This window comes from Osmia lignaria, chromosome 14 (assembly GCF_051020975.1).
Source record: "Osmia lignaria lignaria isolate PbOS001 chromosome 14, iyOsmLign1, whole genome shotgun sequence".
Classification (NCBI taxonomy): domain Eukaryota; kingdom Metazoa; phylum Arthropoda; class Insecta; order Hymenoptera; family Megachilidae; genus Osmia; species Osmia lignaria.
In genome coordinates this window covers 7,600,145-7,619,333 of record NC_135045.1, presented here as the reverse complement: position 1 = coordinate 7,619,333, position 19,189 = coordinate 7,600,145, and the positions used below count along the sequence as shown (strand labels likewise).

Genomic DNA, 19,189 nt, shown 5'->3' with positions numbered 1-19,189 from the left:
CTTTCACCTGCCGTTGGGAATCGAACAGCTACCTCTATACTTTAGCGTTAAAGTGAGCGTTTATTTGATCGTTTAGAAGAAACTAGTCTCTCTAATTGTCGCGATTTTAAATGTTAATCCTTCGTGATTAAATGTTGACCTTTCGAGGTCCAGGTGTGTATCTAGGCGCAAATTTAATTGCATAGAATACCTATTAAATGAAAATTCAAATTTAATTTTCTCGTCCAATAAACTTTCATATTATTTTGCATCCTGAATAATTATATAGAGGAAGAAAACGAGCCTAATGAGTGATAGAAAACTCACAGGTGTCCAGGAAAAGTAATCTAGGAAAGAACGAGAATGGTTAGACACAGGTGGTAAATTGCCACACGATGCACCGAATAACATTTGTGTCGCGCGCCCGAATAATTGATCGTCCTTTCACGTGCCACACCGGACGTAAATCGAAGAGCTGCGGCAAAATCGTCGAAGAGGAAGCGTTAATATTCATGGAAGATTGTCCACGAAGAATGTTCTCTTCCGATTTGAACAACTTGATAAAATGTACAAAGTTGAAACTGAATTCATTTTCAGCGTTACTTTTACAAATTAAAAATTCACCCTTTTGCTATACACCATACAATAATTATTCTAGTCTGTTTATTAGCTTCGAAAATTAATTTTGACTTCGGTTTAACTTCAGAAAATCTACGAGTCCTAAAATAAAGGCACTAATGAAGAAAATATTCTTTTCGAAATTCATCCAGACAAGCAAACCTTAACACGGTTTTCACCAAGATTTTACGAGCTGCTGTTTGGCAAGCAGGTAGACAGTCGCGTATGCGACGCAGTCTACCGACGATTTTCACCATCCCAGATCGGACACGATATACCCGGACGCATGTCCAGCATAGTCATAGAAGTAGTATCCTCGTTAACGGACGCCAAAATCGCCCTTTCACCTCGTGAATACCAGAACAATGGAGAACGAGTAGAAAACTGGCGATCGGAAGCCGTGTAACAATTAACACGCGTTCCATGTCAAGCGAAATCATAGGAATTTTTTTTTTTTTTTCCTATTGTCAGGAAAATTTCACGCTTTCCTTTTCAACGTTGATAATAAAAAAATAAATCATCCGTCTTTCTTTTTGTCCCAACCACGAAAACGTTAATTATGACAACACCGAATCAAAGCACAATGGCAAGGTTTCTACCTAAGGCATCCCATTTCGAGTTTCGTGACCACCTGTTTCGGAAATCTTCGACCTAAGAAACCCCGGTAGAAACTTTGACAAACAAGAAGCGAAGGTTCGCCGTGCAATAAGCCTGTCGCAAACACAAACGAATCGAGCGATTTAACGCGAAAGAGGTTCAGGCTACGATCCGACTGGTGGCCGTTGTTTGTCCAGGAAACCTAATAATAACGGTACTCATTGTTGTATCGACAGTCCCACGCCCGGTTCGTCTATTTAGAAATAGGCGTTACATCGGTATTGTGCACCGACTTCCAAGAGAGAAGCAGAAACATCATTGTCCGAGAGATGGACGAATCGGTCGCCTTTTAATGTTTTCTTACAAACAGTTCCCAACTATTTTTTCCTGATTTTCCAAATCGAAAACAAGGCCGATTATATTGATTTTTCGATTTGAAATCCAATTTGAAGAATTTTTCACTTCGAATAATCAATACTGTTTGAAATTCTAAACGTTATTAAAGTGATTGAGAGTTTTCCAATGAAGAGTATTGAATGGGCATCGGTAACCGTTCGGTCGACGACTGAATGCAGCACACCGCTGCCGGATACCAGCGCACAGGATGACTTTTATTAAACGGTGAAATTCCAACGACATAGCTGCACGATTCCCATGGATTTTTGCACAGTGTACGTGGCAACCTACATGTTTCATACTCAATCTCTTATTTAATCTAATAAAAATGATCATTTTCCTGTTATTTCCAATAAGAACTTATTGCAGTATAATTTTGTAAATGTAAAAATAAATGTAGGTTCGTTCAAAAATATTGGAAACTCAAAATTTTTTATGGATGTATATACGTTTGCTTTGCATTTTTTTCTACGTCCGTCGAGCGAGCGAATATGTTATGTGGAAGAGATCCGATGCAAATTGCGGCAAAAAGTGAGAGTGGCAATGAGTCAACATCCGCGTTTGCTATTTTCTAGCCTTCGATAGTTTCCGAATGAAACCGAACAATCATATGTTCTTTTTTTTTCCCCTCCACTCTATTCCCTGGTCGATTCTTTGTTATTTTTGTCGAGAAGAAAATCGGATCGAATCGAATAAGGATCGCGAAGAGATGCATAGGGAGCAGACTGATTTTCTTGTTAAATCGCTTGCAGAAGACGCTTTATCTTTAGAAGCCACGGAGACAGACAGTGTCCCACCGGTTTTTTTCTCCTTAACGGAAATAGCTATCATTCTATGCGCCTTAGAATGAACCGGCAATACTCCGCAAAATTTATTTTCGTGGAGGTTTACGTATCCGCCGTCTGGGCGGAATATCGGGCGTAGAATCATCAAAGAGCAACGGTCAACGTGGAAATTCATGAAAATACGACAAACTTTCTTCAAAACAATCATCGCACTGTGCTTTAAAAATTAAGGATAAATTTTCCATCCTATATTGTTAGCAGTGCTATTCAATTTCTTTTACGTTTCTAATTACGTACTCGATTCGAGGCGTCGCGTCGCGACGCGCCTGTTTGATTCATAACTCCCGTATCTCGGTAGATCAAATCGCTCGTCGATTAGCGTGAAATCGCGGAAATGCTCACGTTTCGTCGATATGATTCATGGTTCCGGTCGAACGGCTGCAGACAGGTGAGCTTTTATTGAAACAATGCACAGAACGGTGCATGAAATTTCGTGGCATAAACCGTTCGACTATATTTCTGTCCCCATTAGCAAATAGCACATGAATTATACATGGCAGTCGGTTAATTAGCCGCGATGTGTTATGTGTCGAGTTTGTCGAGTTGGAAAATTAAACAGCTCGATAGGTGAGCGGCTCGAGAGAATAATCGAACTGAATTCGAGGTACGTCGTTATTTTTACGTATGATACAAAAAATAAAAAAATCGATCGAGACCACACCTGAAACTCTACAGTGTACAAGAAGCAACGAACGGAATTGTAGAAAGAGACATTTGTTAGAAATATTTTTGTCATCGTCTACCGATCGCGACTCCGACCCTCCGTGTTCCACGAGCGCCGTTAGTAAATTCTCTGTTATCCATGCGTGTTTCTGTGTACGTTTGTACCGTGGCGTCTACGCACCTCTCAGACACTTCTATTTATATTTTGATGTATTCGCGGCTGATTTTTGCGTAGAGGTTACTCATTCATTGGTCGATCAATTAATCTACAACAGAGAATGAGAGGTTCTCCTTGTTCGTTCAATCAACGCGAAACTAGTCTCTCTATTATTTAATTAATAATACAATTATACGATTACGTATCCGTGGTTTGGCACTGCAAAAAGCAATTTCAAGAAAAGGATAGGATCGTAGAAACGACACCGTGTTAAATGGGAACGATTAATCGAACGACCGAAACGATTTAAGCTAGCTTTACTCGCGGTCGTTCGAAGCAGGCGTTCAGCTACTAAGTAATCTCACCGATTAGTGTTATTATCACTGTTATTACCCGCGTTGCTTTCTACTACCTGCTGAGTATTTAGTAAAGCAAAGAGTCGAGCGTGTATGGAAACTCGATAACCAGCAAATTGCCTATTCCCTTAATTAAATTAACCAGTTTTAATTTTAAACCAAATTTTTTGCAATATCCGTTGAAAATAATTCAAGAATTCATTAAAACCAGAAACAATTTCGTGGAAACAAAGTCGGTTGATTCGTCTCCTCGGACGAAGCTCGTTTCGCAGCGCTTGTTGCGAAAGCAACGACAATAGCGATCATTTGGACGTTAATTAACACCGGTGTGAGAAGAATCGGTGTTGCGACGTGTCAAGAGAGTACACTGATTCTCGCTACGTGGTCACGGATTGCCGTCATTTCAAATAATTACCATCACCGTTGCTTCAACCACGAAATTTTTCTCTTTTTACCAACGGATTACAATATCGTGTTAAATTTCATTCTACGTCTCGATAAAAGTGCAACGCGATCAAGGTTGTATCTGAAATTCGTCTTAAGTATGGGGGGTCTTGGACAATTTTCATTGAAGAAACCGGTGTCGGATAAGACTTAATCGAATTCGTTGGTGTTTCCTTATAAATCATGACTGATTTTTGTCACCGTATAATCCCATGTGTAATCGACGCGAATGACTAATCGATCCGATAATCAAGAATTCTTTAATACATACTTCCTTCCTGTTTGCCAAGAACCATCCCGAGATAAGGTTAATAAGAAAGCGCGGCTATTGACTACATCCAATGCTAATAGGAAAATGTACACACGAGAAGTGCATCAGTGACAGAGAAAATAACCTATTTCACGATCGCTTTCACTGTGGTGTTCAAAGAAAAACCACCGGCGATCTGGGACGGAAAATTGCTGAAGAAAAAAAAAAGTGTATCAGTCTGAAAAAAAGAGGGGGTGCCGGTTAGCCGATGATAAGGATCGAAGATACAGATTAGAAAGGGGAAGCGGGGGAATGTTAACACTATGGAAATCCGAGTCGATACGTCAATCCTCTACACACGGAATACAGGCGAACTCGTATAATACCCGCGTTAGAGGCCGTCTCTCGTTTTTGTTCCTCTTATTCTGTCTACGTCGTCCGCTGTACGCTTCCATTTAACAGCTAGCAGTAGCGGTGCACTGACTCGAAAGTCTGGGAATCGAAACCGCACGGATTCCCCGGCGGCGGATCCGGCGACGCGGCTAGACGCGACCGAAGCTAATAGCGAGGAAATTTTGCGGGGACGGAAGAAAAAAAGGTCAACGCCGCGCGTCGTCGATACTCTAGAGAAGGCATTGGCCTATCAGTAGAAAAATGGAGATGAACGAAACGTCGCGTGAAACAATTGAAAAACGAACAGGAACAGAGACACCGTTCCGTTCGTTCGATCCGTCAAACTACAGTTCGGGCAATAAGAGAATTCTCTGTTAACAATTCTACCTCTGACAGTACACGATGTCACGCTTTCTCGTTTCTCCCTTTTTCCAGCGAATAGAAAAAGATCGACGACGCCCGCGTGTTTCGAGTTTTGTCAACGGATAAGAGATGATGATTTTGCATGCTAACCTGAAAGTCTAGCGAGGAATCGAAGCATACCAGCGGCGGAAGACAGGCAATGAGCCGCGGTTCCAGCGACCAGAATTCCACCGGCGATCGGCATTTGTGTTTTCCTCCTCTTTCCCCAATTGTCCTGCGAGTGTATGCGTTGCGGTGGTGTGCGTGTGTGTCTGTAGTCGATCTCTGGCTTTCGTGTTGCGTTCCTCTTCGTGTTTGCAGCAGAGAAAGAGCGAGAAAGAGAAAGAGAGGTGGGAGAAGAAACGAGCTAGACAAGGATAAGTGACTGCCGGGGGGTGACGCGAGTCCTAGCCTAACTTAACCTCTCTTCCTCGTTTGGTGTTAAGGGACACACACGAGCACACCGGATGAAAATGCAAGATCCTCCGGACGGTAACGCGGGATGGTCGCGCACTGTTTTTTCAGTCCACGGCACACACTGTTCCCATGCCCGTGATTTTTCCTCGGATCTTTGACACTCCCGATTCGCGTAGCTCGACAGTCGGTTTCGTTTACGTGTCGTACGTGCGCGCGTGCCGTGTGTCGCGCCAGTGAAAACTCTGCTAGCTCTCAGACGGAATGGTAGACTGCGACAGACGTACGGCCGACGGGATAGATAAATTGGCCTTCAGGGGGAGAGAGGGAGAAAGAAATAGTCCTCAACCGGTGAGAGAAGGGGGGGAGGAAGAGGAGGAGGAGAGAAGCGTGTACGGCGGCGTAAAGTCCAACCACGGCCTCTACACGGATAGGAGAAAGACAGATTCTCTCTCCGTACACTCCGACACGATGTTGTCACGACTCACGCACTCATTCGTTTCTCGACGTTCGAGTAGTACGCGTAGAATGCGCGCACATTATTTAGGAACTGCTGTTCGAAAAAGAAAGCCTCTCCTTTTTATCTAGCTTGCAAATTGTGAAACCGTCGCGGCGACGAGTTCGAATAAACGCGGCACACCGCGCGATTACGCTTCTTCGTCACCGTTACCATCCCGCGAATGAACGCGACAAAACTCTCTTAAATTCTCTTCTCTCCCATGGGCTATTTTTTACAACGATACAACAAATGCGAACGGCCTATCGTATCAACGTACTGTGTGTCTCTGCGTCGATTATACCTGCGATACTCGTCGTACTGATCGTTCCTAATCTTCTTAAATATGTCATCGTGACCGCGTTTAAGAATCGCGGTTGTTATTCGCGTAACTCGTGGGCCCTGACGGGCCCTCGCGATTATATGGCAACGACACTGCACTGTCAGACACAAACTAACATGGAACAGCCGAGCGACGACTGACTCCTCCGCTCGCGAGCCACCAGCAACGTTGCCACATCACTACCCGAGTCTCGATCGGGCAAGTCGGGCAAGTCTTCGGCCACCGACGGACAGGTACGACGGTCACTGCGTTCTTGGTGCTGGCGCGCGACCGACTGTTCCATTCGATTTCTTCTCCTCTTCTCTCTTGCTATCGCCCTGGGACAACCGTGCTCTGTTGCTATTGCTGTTGCTGTTCCTGTTCCTGTCGTTTGTCCGTAACGTCGTGTCGGTGCCTTCGCGATCAACGCTTTATCCTGCCTCGCCACGACTTGTCACCGCGGCTTCGAAGCCTATCAAGCTTTACTCCGGTATCGGCGACCGATCGTTGTCGCTGCTATCGACTGGCAATTCGTTCGGTGCATCGAAATCCATACGACTCTGTGATCCGAACGAGAACACAGCACCGAGCTAACTGGCCACATCTGCTGCCGATTTACTTGGGAGCTCTGTTAACTATACAGTACGACCGGCCAGTCTGCCTGCCATCCAATATGCTCCCTCGCTTTCTTACTCTTGTCTAACAGCCTGCCAGCCTTCTCGAATCGGCCGAGCCTACCTCTCGTGTATTCTCTCCTCTTTGCCTCCCTCCCTTTGCCACGCCGCTTTCCTTCTCCTTTCCTCTTGCCCTTCCTCTGTCGCTTCTCTCATTCACTCGCTCGCTAGCTAACTCACTTTCTCCATCCTTCTTCCACGGAACTCTCGTTTGCACCTACCACCTTCCTATCACGCTCCTCTTCTCGCTGAAACTTCTCGCTCCGTCGAATGAATGGTTTAGTTCGGGAGGGCGGCCGTGCCGGAAACAGCCGATTGCATCCGGAAATCACCGAGCCTCTACTTCCCGCATTAGAGCGCTTCTTGAATAAAATTCCATTCTCTCTTCCTTTCTTCCTTCACCGTACGATTTATCTGATGGCTTTTTTTTTATACACTTTCCCGAATTCGTGACGATACCGTGAAACGTTGGTAAAATCGTAATAGATAAAAGGATGGACTTTGATTCCTGGAGGAAAAACTTGTCCACGATTCAACCGCGCCTTCGTCCCTTCGCGATCCGTTGTGCTGGATCGCGTTCCACGAACCTTTTCGTGTAACTTTTCGTGCGTGAAATTGTAATACGTTTTGACGCGTGCATTTCGTTTCTAGTGCATGCGCTTCTGCGCATATTTTCTTTCCTCTTTCTTCTTTCTCGTTGATTCATTCAACCGACCGAACCGTGTGTCCCGTAACGGTAGTTAAACGGTGTATCAACCGCGTTCGCGTAAACGCATTCCCATCGTTGCACTATTTATGCAAATACGATTTCCTATTGTAATGGAGCCAACTCTTTCGTGCATATTTTATCTCGCCTTGTCCTAATTTCTTTTTCCTTTATCTTAGTCATGCATTATAGTCAAATCTGATATTTCATGCGGCGCCATAAAAAATTATGATCCTGGTTAATAATCTGTTCCCTTTTATTTCGTTACCAAATCTTTATAGGGTTTTATCAAGACAAACTTCCATTGCCTCGAAACACGAAGGGATTGAATCGTTGCATGTTCCACGTATTTCGTGAAACTGGAGCAGTATTTTAGGCTAAAAATTGACGTCGATTAAAAAGAACTGCAGCGTCTGGTGAACTAAATTATGCAAGAAAAATATACCGATACCCTTCGACACGATACAGCGGCGGTAAAAATGTTGCCGCTTTAACCGCCATTCTACGCGTATTTTTCAAACATCTCTTTACGATCCATTCGTGCTTGAATCGTTGAAAGGGGTCGAATTTGTGGATACAGTTATGCCGATTCAAATTAAACATCTCAAGGCTGGGGTGTTTCCTGTTTATCTACTCACTTTTTTATGCCATCCTTGTAACACATTCTTTGTAAGACAAAGTATGAAATAAATATTAGATGATTATGGTTATGATTATGATCAAGTACAGCTTCCTATTTTCAATGATGAACCATCAATTAATAGATGCGTTTACGTATGACGATGTTGTCATTTTCTATTTTATCGACTCCTTTTATCAAGCTCCTTCAATTGTATAATTTGTTATTTATCTGATGATTAAGATCTGCAATCGTATTATGCAAAATCAAGCAGTGACGTAAGGAGATGCGCTGATTCATAACATAAAATAAGAGAAATGGTAATCGGAAGTATCTTAAGGTATGCTTCCAGTACATGGCGCGTCATCTGACGGTGATGTAGGAATATTTACAGCCAAATAGTTCATCATATAAGCAGAAGGTGGCGCTTGATTAATGTTCTCGTTATTTTAAATCTTCCTTTAAATTATGGGGACCATAGCGGTCCGCCAAATTCTCAAATTCAGCGTCTTGATATAATTGTTTGTAAATTTATGTAATCAATGTCGAAGATCGTAATAATAAATGCAAATATAGCTAAGAATGATATGGATTGTGAGCACTTTGTATCAGAAAGATTCAATAAAGGGGAGGAAAAGAAACAATGAGAAATTCTATGCGGTGGCAATGTTCCTCGAGATTGCACACGTATAAAGGACATTCGACGTTATATTTAAAAATAGTGCGAGATTATTGAAGCATTTCGCTTCACCTGCCTCAGAAAGGAACATCTGCGAAGCAATCTCGATTTCCTTGCGTGGCGATCCTTTGTGACCGCGCATCGTCGATTCACAGGTTTCCTCAACCATGGAAATTAATCAACCTTAGACCATGATCAGGATTGATAATGGGAAAACGTGATGCCCGCCACGGTCGTTCGTCCTGGCTGGATTCAACGATCGAGAAAGAGATTCTATCATCTTCTTTTTCGTTATTCGTTGAAGCGATTTGTCTGGACGCGGTCAAAGGGAACTTTATCGTTCACCGATCGTGAAAATAGCGACGCGGCCACGTTAGCAATCGAATTTCACGAATCGAATGGCGGAAAATGCGATGCGCTCTTCTGTCCATGGTCAGCTGAAACCTCAAAGCAATCAATGATCGATTAGAAGATTGGTGTTTTCGTGATCACCGGCATTACTTGCACTTTACGTCACGTACGGTTAATCAATAGCATGCGTCGTATCGATCATTTATTGTCACGAGAGAATAGTTAATAGGTTGGAAATAGGTTTTATACCTTTCTTCGCAAACAATTCGCTTGCAACTCGTAGTACATTCAGAATGATAATCCCTGACAGCTGATAGGTTTAGCGAGAGGAACGAAACGTAAGTTAACGTGTCAGGATGTCATATCGTGGTTGGTCCCTACCGTCCACGTAATTAAAGCGATATCTTCGTGCAAAAGGATCATGATTTGATAGACGATCGTAGAATATTCATAAGCAGACGTCGTATTCATCGGCGCAGGCGTCGTTTGTCGATGTCGTCGACGATGTCCTCCGGGTTCCTCGTCTGTTTTCGCGGCAAACAATTGTTGTTCGTTCATTCGGCACCGGACTCGGTTCTCCGCTATGTCGACCTCCCTGTTGCTCGCGAGTGCCTTCTTCTACGCCTCCTTCCTTGGATTTTCTTTGTGTCAGACATCAATGACCATGCGTAAGTTTCCGTATAATTATACCTGTAAAAATAATTATAATCATGTCAGTGAAATTAGCAAATTAGCAAATTACAACTCTCAGAGTAATTAAAGAGTTAGAAGAAAATGAAGGTTTCAAATACGACTATCATTACTGAAATTTAAAATGTACCCAACTAAGTATTAAAAAATCCAATGACAATTGAATCGATCGATACCTTAAACATTGATTGACTGGCATGAAAAATTTATCCGTTCCCAATACACTGATACGAAAACCAGCCGTATTATCATTGAATTATTTACTCGATAAACGTCAGTCTAAAACCTTCCGCATCTTCGCTGTCGATTTGTTCGACCATTTCCGGTCCTTGACATATAAAGTAAACATTTTTCAATAAAAGCAATTACCACAGAAAAAAATCATACATTACATCACATAGAAAAATAAAGTAAAAGAAAAAGAATAAAAAGGGTTGTTTTTCCATATAGTTTGCATGTATTCCCCTAGAGCATTAGAAACGTGCAACGTTTAGATTATTAGTTCCTGATTACATCTAATAGTAGGGTGACGAGGCAGCATGTTCTATAAAACTACATATTCCAAAATAGCCAGGTGTCGCATCACGTGTAAAAAATATCGATAATACTGTCACGACATTAGTAATTATTTGCAAATATTATATAATATTCAAGGGAATAAGTGAGATAAGATTGTAAATAAATACAATCTCTGCACGATATTATACTTTTTTTCTTGAGTATAAAATACCTTTCCTATTTTTCTATACTCTATTGTGTCATACAGTAATAGTGTTAGAGGAAGCAGACACGCAGATTCTGGGCCTACTGAACGAGGCTGCGCCTCAAGCTGAGAAGAACTTTGGGGAGGATGTCATCACCGTTGAGATTTCCACTGTCCAAATTGATCGAACAAACTTGGAGGCCAGTTTTGAGAGAGGTTAAAGAAATTTTCACAACTTTCGATTCTTTCAATTAAGAAATCAGACAAATCTTGCACCCTATATAAAACATAATATTTATATTCTTTTTACTCCTGAAACAGCCAGCTGTAATTATACTTTGTTCTTATTCTTGTCTCGTTAAAATCAACTTGCAGTATGTGCTGCCTTATTTAAGGGAATCAGTATCGTACTCGACATGACTTGGACCGGCTGGGAAAAGCTACGAAACATGGCCGACAAGAATGGAATAATATACAAACGGGGCGATAGCAGTATAAATCCGTATGTGCAAGCGATCGATGATCTTTTAATGTTGAAGAATGCCACGGACGTGGGCTTGATCTTCGAAGATGAAAGGGGTACCTTGACATTAGTATTCAATGAACTTCTAGCAGAACGTTTGCTAACGAAACACGATGTTTTGATTTATTGCAGAGTTGAATCAGAGTCTGTATTATTTGATTGGAAATTCGATAATCAGATTGGTGGTGATCGATGAATTCACGGAGAAAACGGTTTCGAAGATACGGAGCATGAGACCTTCGCCATCTTATTATGCGATTTATGCGAGCACATCGAAAATGGAGGACCTATTTCGAACAGTAAGTGGTCGAAAATCATCAGAAATCAACGAATCTGTTAATTATTCCGTGATTATTAAGTGTGTTAATAATCACAGGCCATTCAAGGAGGATTGGTAAAACGAGATGGGATCTGGAACTTAGTGTTCACAGACAATAATTACAAAGACTTTAAATATATCAATGGAGATTTACAATTAAACACATCGATCACCGTTCTGACGATGAAGAAGAATGTTTGCTGTCGTCTGATGGGTGAATCTTCCTGCAATTGTCCCACCGATGTTGCGGTACTTTCAATTTAAATATTCTTTAATCCTTAAATGTTAGACTAATAGAACTGAATTGAATTTCTCTTGATACTCGTATAGATATTTTCGAACTACTTTAAACGACTGGTAGGCCTAGTAGTGAGTTTAATGAGTGAACTACAAAAATCAGGGATCAGTGTGGAGCCAAAAACTGGACGATGTTCCTCTCCAAACGCCAGTCAAACCGCTTCGAACGTTACCTCTGAGGCTTTTAACAAAAACATACTGGCTGTGAGTTCTATAGAGATTATAATTATTACTTGTGTACAATAATAATTGATGTAAGGAGGTGTACCAAGAAATAAATTATAATATTAGAGACTAGGAGGCAATGACACTTTCGAGTATTGGTCGGAGAAAGCAATGATCACGTACAAAGCAGAAATAGAATTCGAAACTCTTAATAACGGGGTCATGGAGCCTTTGGCTACCTGGACGAGACATACCAAGATTAAAGAAGCTGAAGGAAGAAAGATCGAACCTGCCAGAAGATTTTTTCGGATTGGAACTAATCCTGTAACATATTCCTCTTACTCAATTAAATATTAGTTAATTTTGTATAAAAAATTCACTGGTAAAATTGTATTAGTTAGTACCTTGGACGGTGGCCAAAGTGGACCCTGCAACCGGACAGGTGCTGAAAGATGAAAATGGAAATGAAATATGGGAAGGTTATTGTATAGACTTCGTGAAGAAACTCTCCGAAGAAATGCAGTTCGATTATGACTTAGTCGTACCTCAAGATCGACAATTTGGAAAGAAGTTGCCTAATGGACAATGGAACGGCTTGATTGGTGACCTTGCTAAAGGGGTAAATATTATTATTTCGGTGAAAGTGATTCAGTGATTCACATATTTGCTCACCTGATTTCGAATTCCAAGGAAATATAATTTAGCAGCCGAATATATGAGTCATTGTGTCATATTTTACAGGAAACTGACATCGTAATTGCCGCACTGACGATGACATCAGAACGCGAGGAGATTATCGATTTCGTGGCTCCCTACTTCGAACAGTCTGGTATACTAATCGGTGAGAAATTTTCCTTTACAATAGTTTCTTCAGATAATTAATACCGCGTAATCGTTTTAGTAATGAGAAAACCAGTTCGCAAACCTTCCTTGTTCAAATTCATGACGGTCCTTAAGGTTGAAGTCTGGCTTAGCATCGTGGGTGCGCTAACGTTAACTGGAATCATGATTTGGATACTCGATAAATATTCTCCTTACAGTGCTAGAAATAACAAACGTTTGTATCCATACCCCTGTAGGTGAGAAATGAATTAATTAATTGAGCAGTTCAAGGAAAGTCAATGCAGCAGTTCCTATAGTAATTACAACCTTTTGTAGAGAATTTACATTGAAGGAGAGCTTTTGGTTCGCCCTGACCTCCTTCACTCCTCAGGGTGGGGGTGAAGCACCCAAGGCACTATCAAGCAGAACTCTCGTGGCAGCCTACTGGTTGTTCGTCGTCCTAATGCTTGCCACCTTCACTGCTAATTTGGCAGCTTTCCTCACCGTGGAACGAATGCAGGTTCCTTCATTTTCCATCACGTTCGTTCTAGAAACATTGAAACTGAAAGTTAATCTTTTTCGTTAATATAGTCCCCAGTTCAATCGTTGGAGCAATTGGCCAGGCAATCAAGAATTAATTACACTGTTCTGGCCAATTCTAGTGTGCATCAATATTTCATGAACATGAAAAATGCTGAAGACAAATTGTACACGTAAGTCTGCGATTTAATATCAATATTGGGTACCTAATTTTATTATTATTATTTTTCAACTCTGTCACAGTGTATGGAAGGAAATCACATTGAACAGTACGAGCGACCAAGTGGAATACAGAGTATGGGACTACCCTATCAAAGAACAATATGGCCACATTCTGCAAGCGATAACGCAAGTGGGCCCAGTGAAAAGTTCCGAGGAAGGCTTTCGAAAGGTACGATAGACCTTTCGAATTATAATACCCGTGTAATTCATTACATAGTTTATTGCGCATAAATAAACTCCTGAGTAAGAGTAGGGAAATCGTCATCGAACCGATCGATCACGTCCAGAAAATCACCGATGACTGTGTTTTTGTTCTGTTGCAGGTGATAGAAAGCGAGAACGCGGAATTCGCTTTTATCCACGACTCGTCGGAGATCCGCTATGAAGCAACGAGAAACTGCAATTTGACAGAGGTTGGAGATGTGTTCGCAGAACAACCTTATGCAATTGCTGTCCAACAAGGAAGTCACCTGCAAGAGGAGATAAGCAGAAGGTACTCGATTCGAATCACCTCTGTGAAACCATCATTTTTTAAACAGATTTTTATTATTCTAGAATTCTTGATCTACAGAAGGACAGGTACTTTGAAACATTGTCATCGAAGTATTGGAATCAGTCTTTGAAAGCACAGTGCATGAATTCTGATGACAATGAGGGAATAACGTTGGAAAGTTTGGGTAAACTGTTGATGATTAATAAACTGTAGAATTCTGAATGTGTAAAATATTGGCAAATGATAATTTTCAAATAATATACAATAATATTTAGGTGGAGTATTCATTGCAACTCTATTCGGACTCGCTTTAGCGATGATCACATTAGCTGGAGAGATACTCTACTACCGCAAACGCAACCCACAAAAGGACAAACGAAAAAATAAGAAGAAGGTGAACACCATTGATAACGACAAGATCATGATCCAGAAACTAGCATCGAAATTGCAGATGAAACCTGCCCCTAACACTATGCTGTTCGAGAAACAGATGAATGCTCCTCGAGTGTCTCACATCTCTGTATACCCACGGAATTTCTCTTTCAAAGAGTAAAACAACATTTTTCCCCATCAGAATATTAATTTCACTATAGTAATCTGACTACCGTTGCTTATTCGAGACGAACAATTTGATAATAAATGCAGTGTAACGAGAGTGGAAATAAAGTTTATAGCGATTATTTACAGTTACCAGTGTCTTTTACTTTTTCACAATTTTCATCGCACGATTTACCAATTTTTCACGCTTCTTGCAGACGCTGAAAAGACTCATAAATTGAATCGGATCGAAACGATGTATACTCTTTCTTATTCTATGAATCACTGAGATTCTTGCGAATTATTCATTTTTCGATCGCTAGGCTTTCTGTTGAATTTTGTTTTCCAAAGGTTTGAGAAGTATTTTAGATTTTTTTGATTTTTTGAAAACTTAAAACAGTAAGAAGATTAGGCTTAGACGAAATTTAATGTTGTCGTCTAATACATATTTATCGTAGTTTCTATTTCAATGTGAATTTTTCTCAAAGAAATACTTTTCCAGCTTAGAATTTCTCCATGAAAGATCGCTCGTGTCCACGGGTTATTGTCCTGCCGCGGCTTTTTTTCGCCGATCGCGGTAACGGAGTTGCATAAATGAAAGTGAGCAGTTAGCAATCAGTCGACTGTATCGTTCCAATTCGTTCGTTCGGTTTCGTCGCAGTGACGGATTCAGAGATCACCTTTCCAATCGTTCTCCACCGAACCACGAAACCTGCCTTATACCCACCTACCAAACTGTCCTCCAATTACGCGTGTCGAATAAGCCAAAAGAATACTTTCTTTTGGAAAAAAACAATTATACGTTTCAGTGAACAGACAAAGTGTACCAAAAAGAAAACGAGAAAGAAAGAAGACGAACAGAGAGCATTGAGAAGAATTGCAGTTTGTCGCCGATCAAAGAAATCATCTTCTTTGTATGATCGGTATGAAATTGATATTTTCTTTTTTGCTGTTAACGAGGTAAAAATTGAGGTTTCTTTGAAATGGTCACGGGCGAGCAAACAACGAGCTGTTTTACGCTGACTGATTCAAATCTTTTCTGATCGACTTCAGATCAGTTTGCGTTCGCTGGTGACAAAGGTGGGGCGGGTGTTTTCGAATCGACAAGTCGATATAAAGGATATCCGAGCCACGACGAGATCATTTCGTGGGAAAGTGATGTGGCTCGTCGAACCGGAACCGGAAACGGAATAAGTGATCCACCATGCCTTCCTACGAGCTAGATCGTCCTCGCTGTAGCAAGCTGTTTCTGGTAATTTTTCTTTTAACACGATTGCATTCAATTTCTACCAACTTTCAACATCTTCCATCATTGGCCTTGGTCAACTTTTTTCACAGATCTACGTGTCATTAACGATCCTCTGGGTCTCAGTGAATGCCAGGTTCTACGAGGACCGCTTCAAATCTCTGTCCCAGCACGAACCATGGGCAAGTGACATAGAAACACAAGACTTTGCCTCCTCCGAGTACTCGCCATCGTACGTTCATTTCCCAGAATCAGGAAAACAAGAAACATTCGAATCCTCCGAATCTTACGACAGACCCAATAAAGAATGGTTCTCAGCTTCATCCAGTAAACGAGTACCTCTCGAGGACAAACACTTTAAAAAGATAATATCTCCATTTTACACGATCACCGAGAAAGATTCTCAAAAATACAAGGACATCGTGATGAAGTCTGGCATTCCCTACTGTCAAGAAATTAAAACTAAAAAACCAAGCAAAGATGGAAACAAAAATAGCATGGTCTGTTACAAATGCAAGAATCCTAAAACTGGAGCCACTTACGAACAGTGTTCCTACGTTTCTAAACCATCAGCCGACTCCAGCAACCAAGAAGAGGTCGTTGATGATCCTTCAGGGTTTAGAAACAGAAGATCCAACTCTGATGAAGGTTCTTATAGCTTCAGAGGATCGGACGATTACAGGAGACACGACAATCCTTACAGATTCAACGAGAAGTTCTTCTCTGACGCTTCGGAAGGTGTACCAGCCGAATACAAGAACAAGGATGAGAAATGCGAAAAGGTCTTTAAAGATTCCATGGTCTGCATGGTCTGCAAGAACACCAAGAGCAATGCTAAATACGAGCAGTGTTCTTACGTTCGCCAGCCTAACGAGAAGAGGTATGCCTTTACTAAATCGAGCTCCTTCAAGAACCCTAAAGAAAAGGAAGAGGCGGAGGATCGTGATGAAGAGTCGGAAAGCAAGCCAGTCAGAGAACGCACTAGTTTTGATCACAAAAAGGAATCAGAGAAACTGTCTGACGGGTACAAAAAGACTCCCGATAATTGTAGAGAGGTGGAAAAAGACTCGAAGACCTGCACCATTTGCAAAGACCCTGAAACAGGTGGTAACTATGAGAAATGTTCTTACACCTATCAGCCAGACGACAAGGTGTACAAGTACAGCAGCTCCAAGAGCTTCGGTCATCCCAGAAAATCATCATCATCCGACGATGACTCCAGTTACAAAGATGATAAACCCTCTGAGAAACTGACGAGAGAAACTGATGATTCTGGCTACAAAGACGATAAACATTCTGAGAAACTGACGAAGGAAGCTGATGAGGAGTACAAAAGAGACTACTCCATTCCTGAGAGTTCGTACTTCAAGGATGACCAACCAGAGTACATCTACCATCCAGCAGCATCGGAGACTTCGAAATCCACCTCCGAAGATGAGGATCCTCTCGCAGGATACGAAAGATCTAAATCGGAATCTGAGAAAATCGCTGAAAGGATCGAACCGAGCTACTGCAAGAGGGTGCAGAAGGGCTCGTTGAGCTGCAAGGTATGCAAGGACCCGAAGACTGGCAGCAATTCTGAACAGTGCTCGTACGAGCAGCAACCAAGCGACAAGAACTACTCTTACAGCAAGTCCAAGTCGTTTAGAACTCCTACAGAGACGGAGGACAAGTCTTATGATGGTTCAGAGAAGAAGGAATCCCATTCACCATACAAAGATCAAAGTTTCGGTTTCTTCGGGGATGAGAAACCTTCGGAGAGAGACGCCAGAGACTATTCAACATCTGATGCCGAATCGAAAGTTGAGGAGAAGAAGGAATCGACGTCGAGGTCGACCCCGAAGAAGACCGAAGTTGATTTCTCCGACGCATTTAAGAGGAAGGCGGAGATCCAAAAGTTCTTGCAAGAGTTTCAGAAGGAAGATCGCTCGAACTGCAAGAAATTGATGCGTAATAAAATGACCTGTTATCAATGCGTTGATGACAAAGGATTCCGGAAAGAGGAATGCGCTTTTATCACTGACGGTGATATAGCTGAAGACAAGATCGATGAGACTGAAGTGGAACCTAACAGAAAGGTACCAAGGTCGATCCCTGAGGATGTTCCTGCGGAACCAGAAGTTTCTGCTAGTGAAAATATCGAAGTGAACAGGAGGAAGCCTGAAACAGCGAGTTCTGAAGAGGCTGAAAAGCCGAAGGAAGCCGAAGCTTACGAATACGTTGCTGAAACTAAACCTGTGTTCGATAAGGTCCTTGGAATCACGCTTCCAGCTTACATGCTGGCCACTTCTGAACACGAAGAAGAATTTGATAGAATTGTAGTCTCGGATGTTGTTTAGAGGCGACTTTGTGGTTTATCTTTTCAATCCTTTGCAGTCGGAAGTTGAGGGGTATTTATGTAATTTTATTGCTCGTTGAGTAAATTCGTTGTTTAAGATCAATATTTATTTATTATAAAAAATTTGTTACTTATCACTGTGAATAAAAAGGCTATTTCCTTCAGATATCCGATATCTAAATCCTTGTTCCTGTAAATAAAAATACAGTAACAAGATCAGTAAAGAATATTAATATCACCGGCTCAGTCGCAGAGAAATGGTTTAATCAGACGAATGTTGACTTTCACTTTAATCGCTTCCGATTACAAAGGGTTAACTTAATTGCTTGTAGCGTTAGAAACGAAGCTTGTTAATCGAGTTCTTGTACGAAACTCGTATCTGAATATCATTAGAATAAATTAGACGTGTTTTCATTGTAAAAACAACGTTCGTCGTTATTTAGTGTTTAAGTGACGTTCAATTGTCGAATGGTTTGTAATTAAATTCCATCTTGTTTGAACGAAATTCATTTTTAATTACTAAATACAATTTCTCCTTGGAGGAGAAAGGAGTTGTGAGATTTCTCGTGAGATGAAAACAGACGCGTTAGAATGATACGCCCTGTCGTTTATTTCTGAAGCTGATCTGACGTAGCTTTTCGTCATGGTTCAACTACAGCGAGCAAAGAAACGTCACGATCCCTACAAAATTGTTAGATCCAGATCAGGAAACATCAGTTTTTACCGCAGATTTGTTTGTCGGCTATGAAACCACCTGCTGCGTTAACCGATTACATTATCCCCTTTGAATCATCTTTCGACTGGAACCGATCTTGCTTTCTATAATCGAACCGATGAAATGCTGAAGAATCAACAACATCTGCTTCCTCACATTTTATTCAAGATGTTATTCCAACGATAAAAAGTGGAATTGCAATTCGTGTGGAGTTATTT

At 41.5% G+C, this 19,189-nt stretch overlaps 3 protein-coding genes across 6 annotated transcripts in view; 2 read left to right on the top strand and 1 right to left on the bottom strand.

Annotated features, from left to right (window-relative positions):
* The window catches only part of LOC117605651 (uncharacterized), a 39,557-nt gene extending 32,574 nt beyond the window's left edge, over positions 1–6,983 (bottom strand). For all 4 annotated transcript variants that reach the window (XR_004581761.2, XR_004581762.2, XR_004581763.2 and 1 more), the window contains exon 1: positions 5,212–6,983. Coding sequence is in view for 1 of the 4 variants with exons in the window: in XM_034327200.2 (XP_034183091.1) it covers positions 5,212–5,305 (94 nt within the window). In the remaining 3 variants the exon portion in view is untranslated. The remainder of the gene's footprint in view (positions 1–5,211) is intronic.
* A 196-nt stretch (positions 6,984–7,179) lies between these two features.
* Ir8a (Ionotropic receptor 8a) lies at positions 7,180–14,884 on the top strand. The gene is made up of 16 exons (XM_076692094.1): positions 7,180–10,029; positions 10,818–10,970; positions 11,130–11,333; positions 11,410–11,576; positions 11,654–11,845; positions 11,927–12,097; positions 12,185–12,382; positions 12,456–12,677; positions 12,800–12,899; positions 12,960–13,137; positions 13,217–13,400; positions 13,472–13,593; positions 13,664–13,811; positions 13,966–14,135; positions 14,198–14,319; positions 14,411–14,884. Exons 1-16 carry the CDS (start codon positions 9,945–9,947, stop codon positions 14,686–14,688), a joined length of 2,694 nt encoding a protein of 897 aa, XP_076548209.1. The 5' UTR covers positions 7,180–9,944; the 3' UTR covers positions 14,689–14,884.
* A 382-nt stretch (positions 14,885–15,266) lies between these two features.
* Positions 15,267–18,582, top strand: LOC117605648 (uncharacterized). Its single transcript, XM_076691995.1, has 2 exons — positions 15,267–15,272; positions 15,912–18,582. Exons 1-2 carry the CDS (start codon positions 15,267–15,269, stop codon positions 18,255–18,257), a joined length of 2,352 nt encoding a protein of 783 aa, XP_076548110.1. The 3' UTR covers positions 18,258–18,582.
* Positions 18,583–19,189: the final 607 nt, after the last annotated feature.